The sequence below is a fragment of the Melopsittacus undulatus genome, chromosome 1, assembly GCF_012275295.1.
Source record: "Melopsittacus undulatus isolate bMelUnd1 chromosome 1, bMelUnd1.mat.Z, whole genome shotgun sequence".
In the NCBI taxonomy this organism is placed as follows: domain Eukaryota; kingdom Metazoa; phylum Chordata; class Aves; order Psittaciformes; family Psittaculidae; genus Melopsittacus; species Melopsittacus undulatus.
The window spans coordinates 85,975,959-86,000,710 of NC_047527.1; the positions used below are offsets into that span (position 1 = coordinate 85,975,959).

Genomic DNA, 24,752 nt, shown 5'->3' on the forward strand with positions numbered 1-24,752 from the left:
CTTTCCAAAGATGTACTTATCAGAAAGCTGAAAGGTAGAAGCCACAAGTGAACATGGGGGCCAGCAGAAGCCACAAATCAGACTGTGTCTTCTGTGGAAGAACATATCAGGGTACAAACGTGGTTTAGAAATTCAGATATTATGTTGCTGACCATCACAGGGAGAAATAAAGAATGAGTTCTGTACCTGGAGAGGGCGAGAGCCCCAGGATATGCTGGCATTACACACCAGTGAACCCATCTCAAAGGCCTCAGTATTGAACAGGGTGCCTTTGCTTGTATGTGGCAGGGATAGGACAGGTGAAAATGGCCTCCGACATCCTCCACAGTTGAGGAACCCTATTCATGGATTAAATCTAATTCAGCATTGACTCAGCTCCAGAGCTGGGAACATCCTGTTGTGAGGAAACACTCCTCCCTGCTGGCCTTAGATCGATCTGCTTCTTTCAGATCTATGACAGTCTGAGGTATCAGTTTACACTAGGAAATAGGACCACCCTCCTGGACCACTTTCATCGCTCTCAGGCATGTCCTCCAGCTTTAGAAAGGCTGCCTCCCCTAAACACGATTTGTGGATTTCTTTTGCATTCCCACACGAATCTGCTGACACAGCTATTCTGGTAGTGCCTGGTAGTACTGAGCCACGAACTCCACAGCATCCAAAAAGCGCTGTGGGAAACGCCAGAATTTTCCAGAATAGGAAAGGTCATGGCAAAGTGGGTGGGTACTCATCATCATCATTATTCCACTGGAGGAAAAGAAAAGAGATCAGTCTTATATAAATAAGCTGTATTCGCCCTTTTTTCTATATTTGAACAGCCTACCTAATGAAAATACTAGAATGTTATGGAATATTCTTTGCTGTTAAGGCAATGGCAAAGTGCATAAAATCTGTCAGAGATGCCCTAGACACACATGACCCCTGCAGCACGGACTACCTGGTGTACAGTGGTCCCTTTAGGTTACGTATTTCTGCATCTATCCCCAGGACTATTACCGGTCACAGTTTTCCTGTTGACAAAGAGAAACTCTTGCCTCCACCCTTTCTGAACAAAAAGCTGCCTCTTGGGCACCAATAGGACAGCAAGGAAAAGCATTTCCACCACGCACCAAACTCGGTGCCGGTAATGCTGTCAAGCTTGCATCATTCATAGCATTACACTCTGGTGGGGTGGTGGGCGCGGGGAACGGACTCCTCATATGCGCCGGCGGCTCCTTCGCTAGCCGGGGTGGGGGGAGAGGTAGAGGAAGGAGGGAGGCGCTGGGCATTGCCGCTCGTCACGCCCTGTCATTCCTCCCGGCGACGGAACCGTGCCAGGTCTCTCGGCTTTTTGCAGCCGAGGATCTTCCGCCGCTTCTCGACGCCTTCTGAATTCCTCCGCTAAGAGCAGAGCTGCCCGGCCGGGGCCGTCAGGAGGGCGGGCCGATCACGGTTTGCTCCTCCCGTGGCGGCCAGCGCTCACGGGCTCAGAGCGCGCACGGGGAGCCGACAGGGCGGACGAGAGGGGACGCAGCTACTGTAAGGCACCGCGGGCCGCGGGTGCGGGTGGTGGAAGGGGAACCTGGGCTGCTCCACCGAAACCCCCGCACCACCTTCGTGTTGCAAAGCCGGCACCGCTGCGGGCTTCGGGTACGGGGGGAGCTGCAGGGCTTCGGGACGAGGTGGCCCTGCAGGGTTGCGGCGCATCCCGTGTTGCGGCGGCGGGCAGGGTGTCTTGGCCGCGGGGAGGATCGCCGGGCCACGGAGAAGTCCCTGGGGCGCAGTGACGGGAAGCGACCCGGCGAGGCGCCCGGCGGCAGAAAGCCGCCAGGAAGAGAATGGCGACAGGTCGCGTTCGCCAGGGAGGAAATAGAACGGAGACCCGCGGTTGAGCTTTCCCTGTCCCGCGCTTCCAGCCGCGGCGAACGGGTGCGTTTGTCCGCCCAGTGCGCATGGGGCTGCCGGGACCGAGCGGACCGGGAAAGGGAGGCGGAGGGGGCGGGAGGAGGAAGGAGCAGCACTTCCCTCCCGCGTTCTGCCTAAAGCATAGCCGCGCCTGGCCGAGGGGCCTCTGACACACCGGCCCGCTCTGGGTGCCGCACACGAATACGGGTTTCTAAAACCAGAGCCGTCTGTGCCACACCGGTACCGGTGCGAGCAACTGCGCAGACCCCTGCTTTCCCTTTTCACCCTCTCTCTTGTTTCCGGGTTTGCCTTGGCCTCTCCTAGCGTTCGCACGGGATCTGTTCCGAAACCTGCTGCTGATCGGTGCCTTTTTCTTTTTTAACCCAAAGAGGGAAAAATCCCAACAAAAACCACTAAAAAAAACCCACACCCCTCAGTGAAAGGATGCAGCAGAACCTGAGCGGAAGGCAAAGGTTTAGGTGGAGTTGGTGACTTACAGCAACAGAGTTGAGATGTACTAAAGCTTTTGAACCATCTTCCCTGCGTGCAGTATTTTTGTCCTTACCCTTCTGTTTAGTTCCCGTTACCCGCACCGGCCATACCAGCTTTGGTTCCTGTTTGTTATTCCCTTCCTTTCATGATTGATAACTAAATGTCTGCAAGTTCTGGTGCTTGAAAACTCGTTTACTTTCTCCAATTATACCTTGTAACACCCTCTCAAGGACTTCCGTGCTGTGTCATTAGACCAAAAGGGCTGCAATTACTGCTTGATCTTTTTTGTATGATCGTGCTAACGTGCTCAGTAATCCTCCTGACAAGATCTGCAGCAGATCAGTGCATTACAACACAGCGAACCGCCCAGGAATCAGTGCAGTGCGACCTAATGACCAAGTTATGATTCTGGAGAGTTTCTGTGCCCTTTGGAGGTTAGAGAACATAACCGCAGTGTTAAAAAGAAAAATGCCACAAGCCCTCTTAATACGTTTTTAACCCTCGCTACAGAAAATCTAAACATGGTAGTGAGCAAAAATCCAAATATGTTAGTGGGCAAAAATCCATCTTTTCTAGCAGCCATATTCTCGTGATACACGTTGGCACTTGTTAAAGATGAACTCACACTAATACAGGTGTTCTGAACACTATATTAAAAATGGTTTATAATCAATCAAGTATACAGGTTAGAGCAACATCATGAAACACAAAGTCCTAGAAATAAGGTCAGGCTAAACCCAAATCTCTTAACTATAAGAACCATAACCTGTAGGCTTAGAATGGACATGAGCCTTGGAGCTTCCATCCTCTATTTCTTAATCATCTGACAAGTCTAGGCAATGTCAGCCAACACCTTATCCTAAGTAGTATACCAAAATAAGTAGTCTTTTCCTTAGAATATGGCTAGAGACTTCTGTGATATCTATCAACAAAAACCTTTGGGTTTGAAATAAGTCTTGAGATCAAAGAGCTTCTACTCAGAGTACCTCACTACTCAATAATGATGAAAAACAGGAGTATCATCTTAAGGTAGAGCATGCCCAAGGAGAGGGTTCCATCCTACCTTAGGGGAAAATTCCCTCCATTAAATGTTATCCAGCTCATTTCAGCAGATATTTTTCTTTTCAGAAGTTATTGCTGCTTCTAAGTTTCTAAGCCTTCCAATTACAGTGATTACATTCTGCTTGGTAGGAACAGGTAGTAGCAATATAAATAGGAACAAGGTCCTATATTGTAGTTTGAGGGATGGCTGTTTTTTGTCATGTTATGTGGTATTGAATGGCAACCTCAAGCTATCAAGAGTTTTAATGCAACTTTAGAGATTCATCGTTCAAAAATCACACATCTAATTTGCATTCACAACAAACACATGTGCAATTCTTACTACCTACATGCATAATTACTGTTCGCATGAAAAAAAATACATAGATACGTGACTTTGAACCAGTTATTGAAAGTGAGACACCAGGCAAAGAAGCAAGATATTAGCTGATGCCATCTTAAAGCTCCACAACTGTATTCAGGCCTTTATACCTCTGGCACCCACCCCAGTCACACAACAGTCAGTAGCACCACCCCGAGAAAGCTGGAGAACCATCAGCAGAAATTTCCAGAGAGACAAAAAGCTCACCAACAAGAGCAGCAGTAAGTGTTCTTGGCAATACCGTGAGTCACTTGCTGCACAGCTATAAAGGAACTTAAACCCAAAAGAAACAAACGAACAAAAAAAAAAAAAAACAAAAAAACAAAGCGAAAACAAACCCACAAACAAAACACAAGAGTCTCCCCTCTGATAAGAACTGTTGGGCACAGCAGAGCTTACCTTTTTACTAATGAATGCAGCCATATCCTTGCTCCTGTGTTTGTAATGCAGGCTAGCACTCCAGCAAACCTAAATCTACCTCCTTTCAAAGCTAGGAAAACCAAAGAAGAAAACTCTGAAGAGAGCACACTGCTCATCTATGCAACAACAGCTCATAGGGTATATGTACACTTGGAAGAGGAAGCTCTTGCTTTCTTTCTTCTACAGCTGAGAGTCTTTTTTGGTTTTTTAATTAAGTTTACCCTTTCCTATTTTGGCTTGTCAGTATTGAACTGACCAAACAATTCCCATATTAGCCCACAAACATCTCTCTTCCTGCACACACCTACTTTCTATAGACACTTTCTCTGCCTCCTCAGCTCCCAGACTCCAGAAAGAGGCTGCAGCTGATGTTGATAACAACATTAAGCAAACTTTTCAGTTAGAGACTTGATGATGCAGGTGCACAGTATTTTACAGGAATTAGCAGTCATCTGTTGGTTTGAAAAAATTGGGAATCCCTTTGCCACATTATTTACAGCTCTTACTTACCAGAGGAAGCCAACTGTTGCTGGTACTAGCACTTCAAAATTGTGCCTTTCTACCAGTTCTGTGTATCTGTGTCATTAGTCATCCAGGAGGAATGGAAACTGAGCAGCCCTACTCTTGGATTTTGTCTTTTTTCAGCAAACTCTTTCCTTAGCCAATGTAAGGTGCTCAAGGTAAAAGTTCAGTGGGGAGAAAAACCCAGAGCTTGTGTCTTGTACCTGTGCTTTCAAGGCAACTTGCTGGTATGTGCCAAAAATACTGGCTGTCTAGCTTTAAGTTTTTTCCTCCTAAGACATGTTAGGTAAGAGAGCACCACAGCTTTATCAAAGGCTTAAAATTACTCTGGTATCCACTGCGGTTTACTTGTCTACCCATTTCATAGGCTCCCACAAGCTCTCTTTTGGTGTATTTAGGAGTTAATACAAGCCTTCACGTTCTTTGTTCCTCTTCTTTTTGAAACATAGGGGAGAATTTGCCTTAAATCCCACCACAGTCCTTCCTGGTGCTTGTCCTTAGATTCAGACAGCTGGGAAAGTAAGTTTTCCATAGAAGCTGTTTCTTGTTTCACTTTCCTTTTGTTTCTTTGTTTCAAGCTTCAAGCAAATCTTTAGAGCTGGTTTTGAAAAGATGCCTAAAAAGTAGCTTAAAGTTATACTGGGTACCTGACAGGCCCATGTTCAGGCAATTTAGGAAATGAGATACCTATCAGAATCATCAGGTACTTCCTACCTTTGGGAAAACAGCCCTTGATTTTTCTGGGTTTTTGTAACTGTTAAGTGTAGTGACAGTACTGATCTACTATGTATTAGGTGGATAAAGCCTATTTATTAACAGCACTTTGAGATCCTCGGGTAAAGAAATGTTTTTATGTTTTCTTAATATAACTGTAACAGGGTGACAAGATAAATCTTTGTCATGCTGTGACAGCCACAGCATCTTTGGTTTCAGACTGAGGCCCTTTGTTCATAAGGGTTACCAGAGTATATATTTGTGTCCCACTCCTTATACAGGCACTTATTTAGTGGAACAGCTAAATGCTTGATAATGAAACTTCGTTTTTGTCCTTTATACTGCAGGTCCAGAAACACCAAGTACTTGATTTTGTTTTAATAGCTAAGCCATAAAGACTGCAAACATGTCTCTGGAAGACATCTGTATGAACAGCCAGGATTTGTCTGAAAAAAGAAAATTAGATGCTGGAGGATTTGGAACAATTTTCTTATGCCATCACAAGAAATATGGAGATGTAGTATTAAAAAAAGTGTATACAGGACCTGAGCGCTCTAAGTAAGTTACAGATCTTAGATCTGATTTTTATCTTTCAGTTGGTTTAAGGAAATCTCCAAACTCAATGGGGATAAATCTAAATAAAGTGTAATAATTTCAGATCTTTGGATTCTGGAGGTACTGTATGTGAGGAAAATACTCTTCAGAGAATATTAGCAAATTCTTGCAAATTTTCCTTTTTTTTTCTGTCATGAGCGAACTTTTTAATTTTAACTCATTGTTCCAGTGAGGTTCCTCTTTTCTATTGCAAGGTTAGCACTCCTGTGAGTTATTAAGAATCTGGGGGACTCTTGCACACTTAAGGAAATGCAGGAACTCGGTGGGCACGTGATATTTTCAATCTTGCAGATCAATTTTCAATACAGTTGTCCAACTGTAAGTGTCCAGTAAGAACACAACACGCGTACAAGCCATCAGCAGGATTCTAACCCCCCATGTATAATACCAAGAATATAACCCTCTCCCTGGAGAAAAAGCAGAGTGAGCCACACCCTCTGCTTTAATTCAAGGACTGAATCAGCTCTTGATTTTAATGAATTCAGGTCCCATTGCAGCTCTACTACCTCACAGCTGTAGCAGTCCTAAATCTTTCTCATGAGTCATTCACTAGAGAGTGACAAACCCCCATAGAATCAACTAGGTTGGAAAAGAACTTTAAGACCATCAAGTCCAACCATTATGTTCTGCTCATTTGGGTTATGATACCTTTTCTATTCTAGTAGTTTGCAGACTTCAGTGACAGTTTGGGACGAACACAGTACAAGCCTGTCAGCTTTATTTTGTGTATTTCTTTCTCACTACACAGGCTTGTAAGTTTAGTATTCCTTAAAGTATTTAACAAAAATCTTAAGCAAATTTATAACTGAGCTTAATGCAAACAAACCAATCACTTTCTTCTCTAGTACTACAGAGAAACACAGAGGGAGAAAGCATTAGCAAGGAACATAGTCTTAAAATTTTCTTATATCTTTTTGCCTGATTACAAAAAAAAGAGCAAGAGTAAAAATACCACCCCTTCTTCTATTGATTATAATGGGTACCATCCTTCTTAACACCCTTAGTTAGCTCCCAGATGCGTGTCTGTGACTATTGATGGATTATACCAGGACCCAGACAAAGAGTTAGGCTTTAAATTCATCCTAAACTGGTAATTGTTAGTAAGTGTTATGATCCAGTATGTAGATGGATCCCCCGCAATAAATCCATTTTGAATATGAACGGGAACACCAGCCCTTTGGTAAAGAGATCTGTATAGATCCCTGTACAGGAGGTAGTGGAGTGATTTGATCCTCTTGTCCAAAGCCCTGCCTGATCCCACCCCAGTTCAGGATGCTTATGCACTTTCTGAAAAGCAGGCCTTAAAATCAGGCTGAGCAGACAGTCTCTGTGCAAGGCATTTGAGCAGAGACTAAGAGAATATAACCTGACATGAGTGAAGCTGTATCAATTCAAAACTAGGGGAAGGTGTGGTTCATCTTACAGTGGATCTAGGGATTTTGACATTTATGGACATCATTTTCATTACGAATCAACAGCATTTTCATCCCTGTGTTCATTTTAGCCTAGTATCTAAGTTCAGTGTGATTTCTGTTTTACAGTTTTAAGGCTTCCCTCCTTGAAGAAGGCAGTATTATGCACAGACTGCAGCATGAGCGTGTGGTAAAACTGCTAGGTATCCTTCTGGATGATGGAAACTACTCACTTGTGATGGAGTATGTGCAACGGGGGAACATGATGAAAGTGCTACAGAAAGTGAGCAGTGAACTGCTTCATCCCCTGCTCCTCCTTAGGGTTGATAAGACACTTGAAAGGAACAGGTTGTTACTGCTACCCTAAAGAATGGAGTCTTTAGATTCTCATCCTCATTTCTGTTAGAGCCAGTGGCAGCTCTGCCTTCTCTAGAGACAGCAGAGGACAACAGTGGCTTTTCTGTGCATCACAGAAGAGCAGACCACAGTTATAGGTTCACAGTTATAGGAGTGTAGAAAAATTGCTAAAGAAAACTGCTTTTGTAAATATGGAGTGACTCTAGAATTGTTTTAAATTTAGGTTCAAGAGGGATCTTAGTTCTTTTTTACCATGGCTTGAGCAGAGGTACTCTTGGGACTGAGAAAGAAACTTTTTTAAAGACTGTTTTTTAATTTGATGTTTGTAATACCATTTTTGTTAGATAGTACTTGTTCTTTATTTTAGCTCTCGCTGCCTTTGTCAGTGAAAGGGCGTTTCGTGATGGAGATTATAGAAGGAATGATTTATCTGCATAAGCAAGGCTTCATACACAAAGACCTAAAACCGGAAAACATCCTTGTGGACACAGACTTCCACATTAAGGTACTGGTTAGAATGTAAATGGAGAAAGCTGGTGATCTGGGTTGGAAGAATACAGTTTGACTGCACTGGTTAGTTTTCCTGATTGGAAGATAAACTCTTGTACTCTATCACTAACAGAACATTATCAGTGGATCACTAAAGTATGGTGGCCTATTCAGCATCTGAGATCTGCACAATCCTCCTGCAACCGTGGGGGAAAAAAAAGCCAATCACTAATGGTATTAAAAAATGAATATTGTTGAGAATTAATGAACTACAAAAAAAAAAAACAGAAAAAAAACCCGTTTATGCACAGAGATTGAAACAAAATAGAATTTCTTATGGATCGGGTGTTTAATTCTTTATTGTTGTAATTTCTTCTCCTGCCTTTACCTCCTCCTCTTTATTCTTGTCCTTCTTTTGCCTATTACCTTTTACTCTTGTCTCCCTCTTTTTTTCCTTAGTCATTATTTTTAAGTGACAGCCAGCAGCTACAAAAAAAGCAGCAGGAGACTACTTCAGAGAATGGTTTATAATCCTGTTCCAAAGCCCTTCTATTAATTTTACTGGGCTTTTGGATCAAGACATATAGATATAGAGCCTACTGCTGAATAAACCTCAGTAGAATTTGCAGCAGTCCTCATCAGATGTCCTGTCTTTGGTCAAGGTACGTTGCTGAAGTAATCACCCCATTACAGTTTGAAACTACGGAATAAGTTCCTGTGAAAAGTGCTCGGTCGTTTAGTATCTCTTACATTAGAGAATGAGAAGTTGTTTTACAAAGTTAATATAGTAGCAAGTCCTACTGCAGTATGAGCAGAGTGCAGATAAGAAGTATAAACTCTATTTAAAAACAAACAACTCCCCCAAAAAACAACAAGAAACAAACAAAAAAATAAACCCCAGCCCAACCAACCAAACACACCGAACCATCATGATCTGCTTTAAATGTAAACTGGGTTTTTTTTGTTTCAGCTTCTATGGACAGGACCAAACTAGGCTATCATCACACTGCATGACAAACTAAACTGGAGCTCAGGATCAAATTCAGAATCAGATCAGACTTAAGGAGCTTGATCAAAAGTATAATTTAAGGCAGTTGTTGTATGAACTATCTGCTTGAATGTATCTAACATTGCCAATATTTATGAAGGGGAACAGTTGTTCTAGGAAACTGCAAATATGGGAAAATTTACATAGTATCTTCCTCTAACACAGTAGACCTCCTCTCACTTAGAGACATGAACCTGGACTCCTAGTTCCGTAGCAGGATGTCACTTGCATTTTTCTCTTCCTCTGAAGATATGACTTTTAAATTTAGCCCAAAGTTTCAGAAACTCTAAGGGACAATAAGCTAGTTATAGGCAATGAGAGAGTAAAGAAAAGCAAGTTAAAAGTGAGGCAAGGTGCCACCTCAGTATTTCTCACTCCTTTTTTCCTTTCATTCATTTTCCTTACAGTCATTCCAAGTGGGTTAAATTAATAATGAAGGTTCACCTAATTGCTCCCTATTGGCAGTGATACTTTACTTAGGATTTTAACAAAAAAGGCAAATAGTTTGTTTTCTTTTCTTGTTGCATTTTTTAGCAGTATTTCATTTTTAGATAAGTTATTACCAGCTATTCTGTATCAAATTGAGCACTGCATGAAATACTTGTTTATTGCCTCTTCATCATGGCACTAGCTCTGACCTGTCTCATTTTTCAGATTGCAGATTTTGGTTTTGCATCCTATAAGAGCTGGAGTCAGCTGTCCCGAGAAGAGACAGGCCGACGGAAGCAAATCAACAGCGCTTGTCAGTACAGGGGTGGGACTCTTTCCTATATGGCCCCAGAGCATTTAAGCACTATTCACATAAAACCTGGAGAAAAATCAGATGTTTACAGCTTCAGCATAGTGATGTGGGCAATTTTTGCTAACAAAGAGCCATATGAACGTAAGTTACTTTTGAAAGAATGCTACCATAAAATGAAGTTACAAATGTTAAGCATTTAAACTTATAAAATTAAGATTAGTAGATTAAATCACCTATGTCTAAAAACTGTGCCTGTTCTTCACCTGATGGCCAGTAAAAGGCATTAGTTGCATCATTCTGGACTTCTAAGCATAGACAAGGACATCTACATTGAAATCCTGGCATGAGCCCAATCTATTCACATCCATATCATGGGGGCATAAACCTGCACTCAGTGGCAGAAGTTATATAAAACTCTGGCAGTTCAAGATGGAATCATTGATGTTACTCTTATTTTCTGAGGTGAACTAGTTTTGTGTGTTTTTTCTTTTAACAGGAACAGTCACATAGCCAGGTGTCACTTCTCAGCTGTGTGTCACAAATTTCTCAACATGTAGTAATGTGCTCATACAGAACAATAGGAGCAGACTGTGGAATTCCAGAGTAAAATGTTTATCATTTTGAATAGATTTTCTGCTAAATGGCTAAATGTTGCCTGTGTGGCCATCTTTGTGTACCTAGTGCAAAGCATAACTGAGATACAGGTTCTGTAGAGCTAGATCCATTACTCTACTTACACTAGGTATGTCTTAGATATACAGTAAATCCATTCATCTTAAAATAAATCTCTAACCCATGGAAGTTAGCGCAGAGGATTCAAATTCACTAATGTGAAAGTAGTAGCTGTAACTCAGACATCTTTGAGATCTTTTACATATCCACAAACATACATGGAACTGCTTCATTTTTTCTTTCTTCGCTATTTCTTTTACCTATGGAAAGGTAGCAAAACCCATGATCAGAATTTGATTTAATTTTGCAGATAGTATAAATGATTCTCAGCTTCGGTTCGTCGTTGAGCGTGGAAATAGGCCAAACATACAGGAGATCACTGATAAATGTCCAGTGGAGATTATTGACTTAATGGAACAATGCTGGAAACAAGAGTCAGAGGAACGGCCAACCTTTGCAGGTAAGGCACTGCTTTAGGATTCTTTTTGTTACTTGTCCATCAATAGTTTGCAATGTAGTAAAACAAACTTGAGTGTTTTTCTCTTAAAATACAAGTTTTTGCTTTGAAAATAGAAATATCAATTCACATGCCCAGTAAAGTGTGCTCCCTGTACCCCAACTAAAACTGCGATCTGGTCCAACATTTGCAGATTTGAGAAATACTTGTGAGTGGATGGAGCAGAGATATTTTATACTTGCTGAAATTTGTCTTTAGCATAGTATAATCTTCCTGCTGAAATTTACAGAAAAGCGGACATCAGGGGACATAGTATATCTTGGCTATAACTGAGAAAATACCCTATTGAAACTAGCTTCAAAATCTGTCTGGTTTAGTTTTCCCTAACCAATACAACAGCCTTTGACTAGTTAATCAGCCTTTCTTTTAATCAGATCCCAAAACACTTGTAGTCAGTGAAAGTCTTGCCTGAGGGGGCTGGGAAGGAGACTAACAGCATTAAGCAAATAAGTCAAGATTCTTTTAACTCCTCTTGCCTCTTGCCTCTTCTTTCTGTTTCAATACATGGTGCCAAAAAAACTAACCAAACAAACAAACCCCACACACACACACAAATAAAACAACCCATAAAACAAAATCCTCTATGCATAACAGGAAATTGAGGTTTGGATTTAGCCAGGAACATCAAGAGCTTTGTATACAACAGGCATGTACTTAAATACTCTGTGAAAATTCGTATAACAGGAGGAACCCATCTACTATTTCCATATTTAACCTGTATAATCTACTAATGGATTGAGTTTATGCTTGCACTGGGTCTTAGATTCTAATTTTCCCATATGCAAAATACTGATATTTACCATGTTTGTAAATTATTTCAATAATCCCATCTTTAGCAAAGACGGGATAACTGTTTACCAAATAGCTGAATGCAACTGAATGTAGCTTATTACTTAAAATGTAGCAACCAATCTTCTGGCCAGTCAAGTCAAGGAAAGGAGCTGTCAGACACATATCATAGACAGGGAGCTTTCACCCTGAAAAGCAATACACCAACAACAACAATGAAAAAAGTCACTAGAAATCATCCTATTCTTGTTACTATATTAGGGCTAAATGAGCCATGTGAACAGATTCCAAATATATATATGACTTTCCTGCTTCTGGTTTCATGCAAATCTTTATTCAGTCCTTATCTATCAAAATTGTTAACAGTGTAAATCACTTATTTTCTATTGAAAACCACTTTCACATAGTTCTTTCCTTTTTGCAGAAATTAGTCAAAGATACAGTCCATTTTACTGCCAAAATCTAGAAAACGGTATTGGAGCTGATGTGGAGAAGTTAAAAGTGAGTAACTTTCTAAGCATTTTAAAGTGTCAGTTCCCCATAACCCCTCTCTCCAATCCCAGTTATGTCCAGATTCTGTGACTTTGATACTGATAAGACTTGACTGATCTGATTTCCTTCAGTGATTAAAATAGCTGGATTTGGGAAAGAGGGGAGAGCAGTGCATATCATTTACTTCAGCATTTCCTCCCAAAATACTCTTGTGTCCAAGTTTGGATGTTGCTGTCGGGATAGGCAGATGAAAACAGGTTGGATGGTGAGTCAGAGTGTAGTGGTTAGTGGGCTGTACTTCTTCACCTGGAAGCCACTAACAACTGCTGTAGTGAAGGGGTCTGCTCTACCAGGGCCTTCCCTAGTTTACTTCTTTATCAGTGGCCTGACAGCAGTGGTGGAGCATACTTTCGTAAGGTGTGCAGGTGACACAAAACTAAGAGGACCAGTCAATAGAGTCACAAGGGCAAGGCTGCCAGCTGCAGGCTGGAGAACCTGTGAAATTCAGAAAGGACAAATGCAACATGTTGCACCTGGAATGATCCCTGGCTTCAGCGTCAGCTGGGGTCTGCCTGGCTGGGGAGCAGCACTGGTGAGAAAGACCTTAGGGTAGTGGTGAGCAGCAGCCTGGGCACCAACCAGAGCCTCAACAGCAGTCAGGAAGGCCAGCAGCAGGAGGAGATAAGCTCAGCACTTCTTAGTCCTGCTATATGAGTTGGGGCTGAAGGACCAGGACAGTCTCAGCCAAACTTACGATATCGCCTCATCCTACCTATGAGGAGTTTATTGAGAAGATAGAGCAAGCTCTTCACAGCAGTGATAGTAGGAGGACACGAGACAGTGGACATAAACTGAAACAAGGGAGATTCAAACTGGATAAAAGAGGGAAAACAAAAAAAAAAAACCCAAACTGCCCTGTGAGGACAGCCAAGCAGTGAAGTAAGTTACCTAAGTAGGTTGTCCAGTCATCATCATTGGAGGGTTTCAACACCCAACTGCACAACTCTGATCCCATAAATGACCCTGTTTTGAGCGAGAGGTGGGCCTGAGATCCCCCAAGGTCTGTTGTCATCTGAGTGACACTGATTCTATGACAATACTTTGCAAAAGCTCCTCATATATCCATTAAGTTTCACTCATTAAATAAAATGCTATTCCTAGAGATTCAGAAGTGGCAGAATATGACAGAGACTACACATAAAAAAGACCTCTGTAAATTCTTGGTAATCTGTGTACTACATTCATCTAAAGAGTCCCAGCCTGTTTGAGAGCAGGAAGCTATACCGCAGTAATAACAGGGAATATTTCGAGTCAGATGTTTTTCCTGAGTATCCAAGTCGGTTTCTCTTCTCTGTAGGTTTATAAATTATGATAAAGAATGTTCTTCTGACTGAAAACATGAGAATGAGAACTTCTTGGGCTGATTTTATCACAGATTTTATGAATGTACTCACTTCTGTAGTACTGACAGCTGTCAGTGAGAACTCCTGGCATTAGAATTCTAATCTTTGCAGTGAAATAAGGCTCAGATACCCAGTTATTATAAAGAAGAAAACAACTTCCTTCATGAAACTATTCATTTACAATTTTCTTTAAGGTGTTTCCTTCTGTCACCACGTCTGCAGTTTGTGGAAACGAAAGTTTCTGGTTTAGGGAACACATGACGCTTGTGAAATACTAGTGACTGTTGGAAAACACAGTAGAGTTTTGCAAAATAAAACTGATGGAACAAATTTCCTGGACTAATTTGACCAAACTAACTCACAATGTGAAGTATATACATCTGATTTATGATAGTGATCCCAAATCAGGATCATAGCTAATTATACTACCTGTATTAGCTCTGTGCAATATACATCTCAAGTCATAGGGATCAAAGGACTACTTGAAAAATGGGCCATGAATCTATTACTTTCTCAGGAAGGAAAGCATCCATTCTGATCAGGGCACAGAATGCAAGTACTGCATCCAAGGCAAGTGAATGTGGTGAATGAACTGTTAATACAGCTTCAGTGGCAACATGAGTTGGAGGGTTGCATATTGGGCATAGCCCCCCACTAGCAACTGCAGAAACAGAGTCTGCAGCCTCCTAACTAAAATGACCACAGAGTCACAGAATTAGTGAGATTGGAAGGGACCTCTGCAGGTCGTCTGGTCCAATTCCCCTGAGCAAGGAGTTCAGTTATTCAAAAAAAATCTAAGGACCTAAAATTACAGTGTCCTTTAGAATGTTATCTGTTGCTTTCAGAAGTAGGGTTTTTTGTGGGAGGGACAGGGGACAGGAGGGAGTAAGTAGTGGTTGATTTTTAATCTGTGAAAGTACTACTTGGTTTTAATTAAAAACAAATACTACTTTTAGAACTAATGAGTAAGGAGCACTGAAGGAAATAGAGAATTTTTTTTTCAGGTAAAAATAATTTACTTCTGGGGAAGTCTGAATAGTGGGAATATCAGAAGATCAGAACAAGAATGGATTTTGCCTTCAATCTAGTGAAGTGAGGATGAGGGTTTACAGAAAGGAAAATGTGCTGCTTATTTCTGAAGATTTGCTTTAAACTCCTTGTTCATAATACTCTTCATAAAAGTCATCATGGTCATACCTGAATGTAAATCTTTCTCACCTCTTCCCTATTGATGAATATACTTGAAATAAATATAGTCCACAGAACAGGGTGCATGTTTGCTACCTTTACCTCAGCAGCACTTTCTCAACAAGATTGCTTGCAAGAAGTCTATTAAGTACAAGACAGACAATCCAAATCCACCATCTCTGGGTTACTCTCATACTCAAGTAAGGAAGGGTATTTTTTGGCCAACTTAGAGTATTGTATTCTGCAGTTGCATTGCAGTCCTTCCCTCTTTCACTGAAGAAATTATTTTGCCCAGCTGTAGCACAGCAATGGGTATTTTTTGTTAGGCTATGCTCTCCGCAAGGTTGTGGAATCTTTTTCTATACCCAGATTCCCAGATTCATGGAATCTGTTCATCCCAGTCACTTTGCTGTGAAGCTGTGCTGTTTCCTATCTACAGGAATTCCCTTTGGTTAAATTTTTGCCTATGATTTCTTTCTTATATGCAGAAAATGTGGCCTGTGTCAGATGAACTGCTGGATGATATGCAGTCCCTTCAAATAGATGCTGTAGCAGAACACAGAAGTAATGTTCAAGCAGGTAAGACACTAACGCATCATTATTCTGTGTATTCTGCCAAAGATAAAGTTGCGTACATGTACAAAATAAATGATCTTACCATTAAGGGGTTATGGAGAGACTAAATTATTCAGCATTTGAGAAAGAATTATAATCACTGAAAAGATTAAATTTGCTGCCAATCTCCCAAAAGTCATACATAGATGAATTTTCTCTCCTTTTGTATTTTCCATCACATCTTGCGTGAGTTGCATGTTTTGTGGTTTTATAGAGCTGTCTTACTAATATGTGATTATATAGTTTTGTAGAAATGTATCTGGAATTTTTTTACCAAAATTTTTTAATGGCAAAGGATATAGGATCATATTCACAATACTGATTTACAAGCAACAATATCAAATTCAGCAGAAATTAGATCCTGCTAAGTTGCTCACACCATTTGAAAGACATGAAATGAATAATGTTAAACTGTAACATATAACTAATAAGCCTTCCCCAAAGCTAGGTTTGCCATAACTGTTCTTCAGTAGAACTGATGAACTTTGTAGGGCAACACTACTGCTATATTTTAAAAGAAGTACATTTCCCTAGCAGAAAGCTGCAGCAGATTACGTGTTTTAAGTATGAAAGGCTTTATTGTGAATCTACACTGCTGAAAGATACTAGTTTGACAGCCCATCAAAGTCAGGTTTTCCTCTCCAGTCAATGGGCATTACCCAGATAGTGGTAGTGAAAGATATCCCACAGGATCTGTTCATACATCTCAAACTTGCCCTGGACAATGGATGCCATGTAGTTTATGCTAATACTGAATTGCTAATAGCTATCACTTTTGGTGAGGTTGTGTCTGTATTAGATCATTTCTCCCACTCCCTCTCTAGCAGCAATAACAAAAGAAGCAGAATGAGTCAGACTGGAGGTGTACTAATATAAAGATATAAAAAGGAACTAGTCTGAATTCATGTAATTGAGGATGGAGGGATGGGACAAAACATAGTTCACTGACATTATCTGTGCTAAACAGAAGCACTTACATACATTTTATTCCAATTTTACAGTGGTCTATAAGAGTCTTTTGCTTTAAGCAATGTACATTGCCAGACAACTGTGTCTGTACCTTGTACAGACAACTGTGAAGTTTTCAGAACTTTTTAAGGAAGCATCTGTAGTCCTACTCTTAAAACCATAAGAACAAATAGTAACAAGAAGATTTTAAAATTCTTTTTTAGTCTTGGAATGCTGCAGCATGATCCAGATCATAATTCAATCTAGTTCAAGACTGAAGTGGAGCTTCCTTTGATAGTGAGAATTAGTTTGAAGGATGTAGATGACAGCTTATTTTGTTTGGTAGGCATTACTTGTAAAAGTGTATTCTTTAGGACTATAAAGAATAAATAAGACAAAAAGGATTAATCACAAAATACCCAGACAGGATATTTAAGTAATGATTTGCAAACACGACTTAAATGACAAGTAATTTGTGTTGTATGAAATAATACCTATTACAGTGGTGTTATTTTCCATCATTTTACACTCTAATTTTGCACCGATTAAACCTCAGTTAACGCCAGTGGAGACACAGCAGTAAATCAGACCCTCCAAATGCCTCCAGGAACTATTTATTTCAGTGGCTGAGAACTTGATGTCAGTATAAATAGAGTATGCAGTGATTTCTTACACCACTTAAGTAAGTGGGATTTTGATACCGATAGTTTAAACAAACCTATACCTCCTAGATAAAAGCTTGCAATACTTCTCTGTAAAGGCATTCTGTATAATAAAACACAGCTTCTGCTGGAAGTGATGATATATTTAGCCTTTTATATATTACCATAATATTAAAGGTAGATTAATAGATTCTAGTGTCATCACAAAACTATATAATTGCATTTGGATGTATTTAAGATATTTTAATTTTCTCCCTTTCAGATCAGCCTAATTCTTTACACAGTATTCAAGGTCCCATGACCAGTCAGGTTAATGAAGCCCTGTTTGCTGCCTCACCTGAGAACCAGCCTGTTGAGAGCTGTGAGACCCCATTTACATCTGCTGATAAGCTAAACAGAAAACTTCAGTGTGAATACAACTACCATGTATATGGGGACCGGATGGATAAAGCAGTTTCTCCTGTAGTATACACCCCTGAAATGAGAGAGGAAGAAAGAAGACAACGAGTTTCCTATGATCCACTTGCAAAGCTGTCTCCTATTCCTCAATGGAGTGAGCTGCATCCCAGAGCTGAAAAAACAAGATTAAACACTAATCCATATATGTGGCCAGCCGAATTAACACCAAAACAGGGAACTGTAGATACTTTTCACTGGATAAACCCTAACGGTATTCTAATGGGAAACACAGATGCTACCTATGGCTTGAGTTCGGCCAGTACCTTTAACCTAGGTACACCTGTGCCTGAATCTGGCCTAAACTCGCAATCACAAACCAATGTAAACTGGTATCCAAAGAACACAGACAAAGATACAGGTGAGATTCCTCCTCCTCCAAGACCTATGTTTCTGAAAACACACTTGCTCTCTAAAAATTAAGTGGTCAGTAGTGTCTTGTAGTTTGTGCAACACTTGTTGCTAGCATATAGCAAAGGGGAATTTATTTCATTAAATTCTCTGTCTGCTTGACATTACTTCAGGTTGCTAAAGCACTATCTTTGGCTGTTATGCTACTTTCACTGATTTCAGGCTCAGTTTCAAGTGAACCATTTCTAAAGCATCAATGTAATAGAGAAGCATCAGATCCAACACCTAACTCTTCAGCTACCAACCAAAGAATAGCAAATGGCAGATACTGCTAAAGCAGATACCGCTACAGCAGATGTTGCTACAGCAGCTACCAAAACAAAGAGCTGCTATCAGTTATTCTAGGAAAGTAAACGAGAACTATTGACTCTCAAAACTGTTATCATTCATACCATAGGTTCTGCTTGTGCAGAAATATCATTTGCAGCATTTCAGAAAATAAATGGGTATTTTTAGCTTGATTTGTAGAAAGGTATGAGACTCTTAAGCTCAGGGGGCCAACAAGGAGCTGAGGCTCATAACTGTTTTCTCCAGAGAGATGTGGCTGTTGCTGATGGGGAGTTTCTGTTCGTATTTGCTAGTGAGCTGTGGCATATAAATGTGTGGAGACAAAGAAAGAACACTAAGCTTTGGCAAAAAGTATAAGTAAAATGGCAGCTGTAAGATATAACTTTCAGGAGCTAGAAATGAAAGATATGTTAGCCTGTTTCTACTAAATATTGGATATTTTTAGTGTGGTATTCTTTTCCAGATCATCTCACAAGAATGCCAGCTGTTTACAGGCAGAATGCCACAAAGGTGTTACTCTGTTACATTATGCAGAGGCTGGGATTAGTTATTTATGTGAGTTTATTTATTGAAATGAATCAGAGCTGTCATGCCAGAAGGCAGGGATTAGAACCATCAACATCACTAATAAAGTGAATTCTTCTCTTTGAAAGAAAAAATAAAAAATAAAACAGTTATTATAGGGAGGCTGCATGGAATAGCATGGTAGATACTGGACTTAGATGCAGAACAGCTGCATTACAGCTCTTCCAGTGACGTGTCAGGTGACCATAACTCAGCCACTCTTACTGCCCCAGCATAAGTTCAAAAGCTCATCTGCAGGCATCCAAAACAATTACTGCCCTGAGCTGAAAGTTATATCTCTGCTAAACATTGCTGCCGCCAGCAGAAGATGCAGTGGTGTCCATGCCTTTGCTAGAGCCACTCACAAGCAGCATGCTAATACAAACTGCAGTCAGTCTCAGCAGTAAGAGCACACTTGAGAGTCTGGAATTTGCCAATTTGAAGACCTGCTATGAGGCAGCTCAGTCCATAACTGTTGTGTGCTGTGTTCCCACACACAGGGAATAGCCAGGTATTCATACACCCACATGAAAGCCCCTTGCCCTCACTGGGAACCAAGGGTGGTTAAAGCTATTAGTTAGTGAGCAGAACCCTGATAAGGTTATTGCTTTCAAAGAGTTATTCAAGGGGATATAATAATTTAAAAGCTTCTCATCTCTTAGTATTTAAGAGCACAAACTGTGTACTTCTACTGTTACAAATATGGCAGTCATTTTTAAGTACAGTTGCTTTTTTATTTACATAACGCTTTTGAAACTTTTTTTGTTTTCCCTCTCTGTTTAGGTAACACAGCTTCCACTTGTTTCATAGGGCAAATTTTTAGAGGACAATCTACTGTGCCCAGAACAAGCAGAGGTGAGTGCTGTAGCCTCTATCCATCCTGGTAGCCAACAGGCTATGCATTGCATCCTGACCAGTAAAGCAGAAAAAATCAGGATCTTGAAATAACTTATGTCATTGCTTAATACCTCTAACCATAGCTGAAGTTATCAGTACAAGTGTGCAAAACTAAGTCCTGTTTCTAGAAGGACCTGTACACACCATTCATTAAATGTGTATTTGATGGATCAAGACAGTATGCTTTTGTATCTGAAAGAGCTTTTAAAAACATGAAGGCATTGTAACATCTTCTGCACAGCAAAACAAGTCACTTTTAGATTAAATGTCAAGTTGCTGCAACTCTACCCAGCTGTTGAACCACACATGCATTTGAGCACCTTTCTTGCTCTGGGTTTTGAATACAAATCTCTAGCTGCAGGCCCTGTGCTGATCACCCTTCCTTGAGGCACATGTCTCTCAACTGTCTTAAATACCTGAGCTTGTGGCTTACACTTACAAACAAAACTGGAAACAGCAGGTTTCTCTCTTCTTGACTATAATGACCCAAACATGACAAGCAAGCAAAGAATAGAGGCTTGGGAAAAGAGGTGTATATAAGCACAGTAACTTTTACTCTTAATATCAACAAAGTATTTGTATGTGTTTTCATATCTTGTGCTAGATTCATTTTGCTACAGGTTAAGAAAATAACACACACATGAGATTTCTTAATTTTTTAGCTAAAAATATGAACATATTTCCCAAGGCCTTCACCTCAAAAAAACACACCAAACCCCAACAAAAAAAGGAAAGGATACAGGAATCATAATATTTTGAGACATGATAAAATGCATTCCTTTTGTTCAACGTCTAGAAATTAATCATGCATACATATAGGTATTTCTGACTAGCAGATTCAGGTTAACAAATATTAAATGCATTTAATCAGATTTTCATGCATGACAATACATCTCCACACTGCAATTGAGTGTGTAACAAGAATATTTGTACATCTAATCATCATTTTGGATTATTAAATACAGAGTTTGTGTGTCATTTTAAGTATCTGTACTTCAATTTTATACCTAGGTTGTGATATTCACCATTTAAACTAGAGTTAGAACATTTAATGGATGATTATCTAAAAAGAGTTCAGAAAACACTGTCAAGAGAACAGAAAACTGATGTCATCCAACATGACTAGAATATTCAGTTTCATGTTATGTGTGAAAATCAGACAACTGTAAGCAAAAGACTCCAAATTAGATTTTTAGCTAATCATATACAAATAAACTACAGATGCAAGCTCACGGAGATGCACACAATTTAGCAGTGCAATCAGTGCGTATTGACTTTTATTACTGAGGATTCAGGCCTTAAAATAAAGGAGTAGCATTTTTTGGTAAGGCATATTGGAAAACTTTCTAGTCTTGCCTTAGAACCAAAAGTACAGAACAGGGGAAAAAAATTAAAAATTAAAAAAAAAAAAAAGAGAAATGTTGTTGAAACAAACACTACACAAGTAGTGCACTGTGAAAATTGATACAATTCAATGATACATTCCTAGATAGCAGAGATGAAATAAACTGTGGAAGAGAGATGCCATCAAGATAGCATAGTATAACATGGAGTATAGAAACTTTATGAGCAAGTAGAAACAATTTTCTGTAGTGTCACAGAACTTTGAAGTCACAACTGTAAACCTGAATGTACATCTATGAAAAGTAAAGGTGAGAGGCAGGAGAAGTAAGGCTTTAAGATTAAAACAAAAAGCGCTTTCAAGTAAAGACTACCTTCTGCAGCTGTTAGCCAGCAGAAACTGAGGCTGCTACTACACATTCCTAAAGTGCAGGGAACTTTATTTACAGACTAGTAATTACCAGCACGTAAGGCTTGGTTATGCCACTTTATCATCAAATAGAATAGGATTAGTTTTCACTTTGTGAAAGCATGTTTGCGTTGACTGCATAATGAAAATACGCTCGCAGTTGCCAGTAAATGGCTATATCTGCATTAAATGCAATAAAAATATTTAATCACTTCCCGTATTAACTTTCTGTCTCCTTACCTCCTTCTCATGTTCATTCTTGACATTTGAACAATATGCAGTTGATTATAAAATTGTATTAAATTTCCTTGTACAGAAGATTCAGTCAAGTACAACATAAGTAACAGTTCTGGAATTCAAATTGGATCCTACAATCACATGAAGATTGAAGAGCCCAGTCAAAACGTCAGCACTTATCCTGGTGCTACAGAAGAAGCTTATAGGTATTATAAGAAAAATGGTGTGTTTGGTAAGAGAAATAGCTCCCTATTCTTGATGTATTCTCACTATATATTCATCTGAAAATCATTTGGTTTGAAATGTATGAAAGCAGTACTGCTTTCTCCCTCTGATACTTGAAAAGTAACTGTTTGGGTCCTTTTCTTCTACGTGTGTGAGAGTGTATAAAACAAGTAAGAGTTTGTGCTAATACTGTTCTCTAATACTGTGTACCTCATTTGTCCTATAGTTTTATGACCTCTTACGAGACACCAGGTACAAGTATTCATGTATATGCATCAAGAACAAGAGCAGTAACAACACTCAGATTGGTAGAAGCAAGGTTGGGATTGATGGTCCTCACCTAACTTATCATTCAGGTCACGGAATATCCTGAGTTGGAAGGGACCCATGAAGGTCATTGAGCCCAGTGCCTGAAACCACACAGGGAAACCTAAAAGTTAAACCAGATATCGGAGAGCATTGCCCAAATGCTTCTTGACCACTGACAGATCTGGGGCTGCAACAACTTCATTCTGGTAGAAATTGGAAGATTCTGAAATTCAATTTATTTTTGTTGGTCAATACCAAATTAAACTACCTCTATGTATTCCTAAGTAAACAAATTACTAGTGTCCCAGAATATAGAACATCATACATACAACAGTCAGCTGTGTCAGACCTCTGGGAAGGAGCTCTTCAATCTCACAGGTTTAAGTGACAAACTGTGATAACCTCAGATCAAAACGCAAGTCCAGCAACTGACCTGTGAACTCATGTGTCCTGAAGTGTTTCTTCCCTGGCATCACTGGGTAATACTGCCTTCAGTGAAATCCACTTCTGATTGTTATCACTAAAATTCTGTCTCCAGATATTACCAATAACTAGTAGAACAAATGAGACAGCAAAAGGAGCAGAAGAAATGTTAAACAATGCCATTTTCTTTTTGCAGACAATAAAAGTGCCGTGACTGATGAACATCTGAATCTAGTGACAGAAAAGTTGGCCAAACAGTGGAAGGACTGTGCTCGCAAACTGGGCTTCTGTGAACCTGACATTGATGAAATTGATTACGACTATGAGCGATATGGACTAAAAGAAAAAGTTTACCAAATGCTGTTTAAGTGGGTAATGAGGGAAGGTGCCAAAGGTGCTACATTTGGAAAGCTTGCCAAAGCCCTTTATGACTGCCAAAGACTGGATCTCCTTAATAGTTTAATGCAAATCAAAAAGGAATAAATTGACAGAGAATGGGGGGAAAGTTAGGGTATTTTTTCCTGAAGATCTTCCAATAGCAAGTAATAATTCTGAACAGGCTTTCTGGAGCTCTCTTTTTTGCACAAGCTTTTTGGAATAAGTTTTTTCTGCCAAGCAGTTCCCAGTGAATACATCCTTACTGGGTGTATCAAAAAGTTTGTGTCAAGATAATTGGTCTTCCAGAAGGATAAGCCAGGAGGGAGCACAGCCAGGATACCTGACCTGAACTAGCCAAAGGGATATTCCATACCACAGAATATCATGCTCAGTATATAAACTGGGGGTAGTTAGCTGCTCAGGGACCGGCTGTATATCAGTCAGCAAGTGGTGCATCAAGGTTCAGGGTTTTTTTTTGTTTTATCTCTCTCTTTGTTATTACCCTTTTCATTATTATTATTATGAGTGTTAGCATTACATTTATACTTTATTTTAATTAAGCTGTTCTTATCTCAGCCCATAGCTTGAGCCATAAACTCCAGCAGTTGAGAGTTAGAAGCAAAAAACCAAAAGAGATGCCTTCAACTTCTATGAGTTTACAAAACTACATTAATTTTAATATGCTCAATGTCTAACATACAACTGTAAAAGAATTTCATACCATGCATTGTATTCAAAACTGAAAATATAAAAGTATCTGATACCATTGAGTGGCCTCTGGGTAATCAGCATGAAACCAACATAAGAGAGACTCAAAGTGTTTAAGCAAAGTGTGATGGAACTTTATGGAGAATTCTACCATGCATGCTGTCCTTTTTTCTGGGAGGCCTTTCAGCTATCTGCCTTTGCTGTCTTACTCAGGGGTGCAGCAAAATGACATGTAAAAGAAAAGAAACTTAAGCATTGGCATGCTACAGCAGTCTAACCCCTGTTTCAATGAAGCAAGCTTTGATCAATTCCTAGGAAAAAGCTGTGACCTTTTTGCTGTCCATTGAGCAGATAATTTTCTCTTTTGATCTGTATGTTGCATCAAGTATCTTTAAGTAAACTATGCCACTTCTCTCTGATTGACTTTTCAACATTATAATACAAATGAAACAAATGAAAACCTTTCAACCTTGTAGGTACATGGAAAATAGAGTAAGAAACTTAAGAGTCTCTGAAACACACCCAATCTTGTACATGGTGAGAAGGAGCTACAGGGAAACAAGGAAGGATGATCCAGTACAAGCAGGGCCACAGCGGAAGTAACTAACACCTGGGAGGGCTTTCTTCCCTGTGTCCTAGTGTCCTTTAGGCATTTTTCCACCCCTTCCCCAGAGTACAGAAGAACATGATCCCTTCAGCATG

At 40.0% G+C, this 24,752-nt stretch overlaps 1 protein-coding gene across 5 annotated transcripts; it reads left to right on the plus strand.

Annotated features, from left to right (window-relative positions):
* The first annotated feature begins 1,385 nt into the window (after positions 1-1,385).
* On the plus strand, positions 1,386-24,455 carry RIPK1 (receptor interacting serine/threonine kinase 1). 5 transcript variants are annotated; one of them, XM_031049707.2, is made up of 13 exons: positions 1,415-1,518; positions 5,191-5,260; positions 5,803-6,013; positions 7,612-7,765; positions 8,207-8,344; positions 10,031-10,259; positions 11,101-11,250; positions 12,521-12,597; positions 15,668-15,758; positions 17,667-18,221; positions 19,907-19,978; positions 22,087-22,239; positions 23,161-24,455. In XM_031049707.2, exons 3-13 carry the CDS (start codon positions 5,862-5,864, stop codon positions 23,445-23,447), a joined length of 2,058 nt encoding a protein of 685 aa, XP_030905567.1. In that variant the 5' UTR covers positions 1,415-1,518; positions 5,191-5,260; positions 5,803-5,861; the 3' UTR covers positions 23,448-24,455. The 5 variants fall into 5 exon arrangements, with proteins under 5 accessions (XP_030905565.1, XP_030905570.1, XP_030905567.1 ...); XM_031049705.2 differs by lacking the exon at positions 5,191-5,260 and having other exon boundaries at positions 1,386-1,518; XM_031049710.2 differs by lacking the exon at positions 5,191-5,260 and having other exon boundaries at positions 1,386-1,518; positions 22,087-22,213; positions 23,161-23,295.
* Positions 24,456-24,752: the final 297 nt, after the last annotated feature.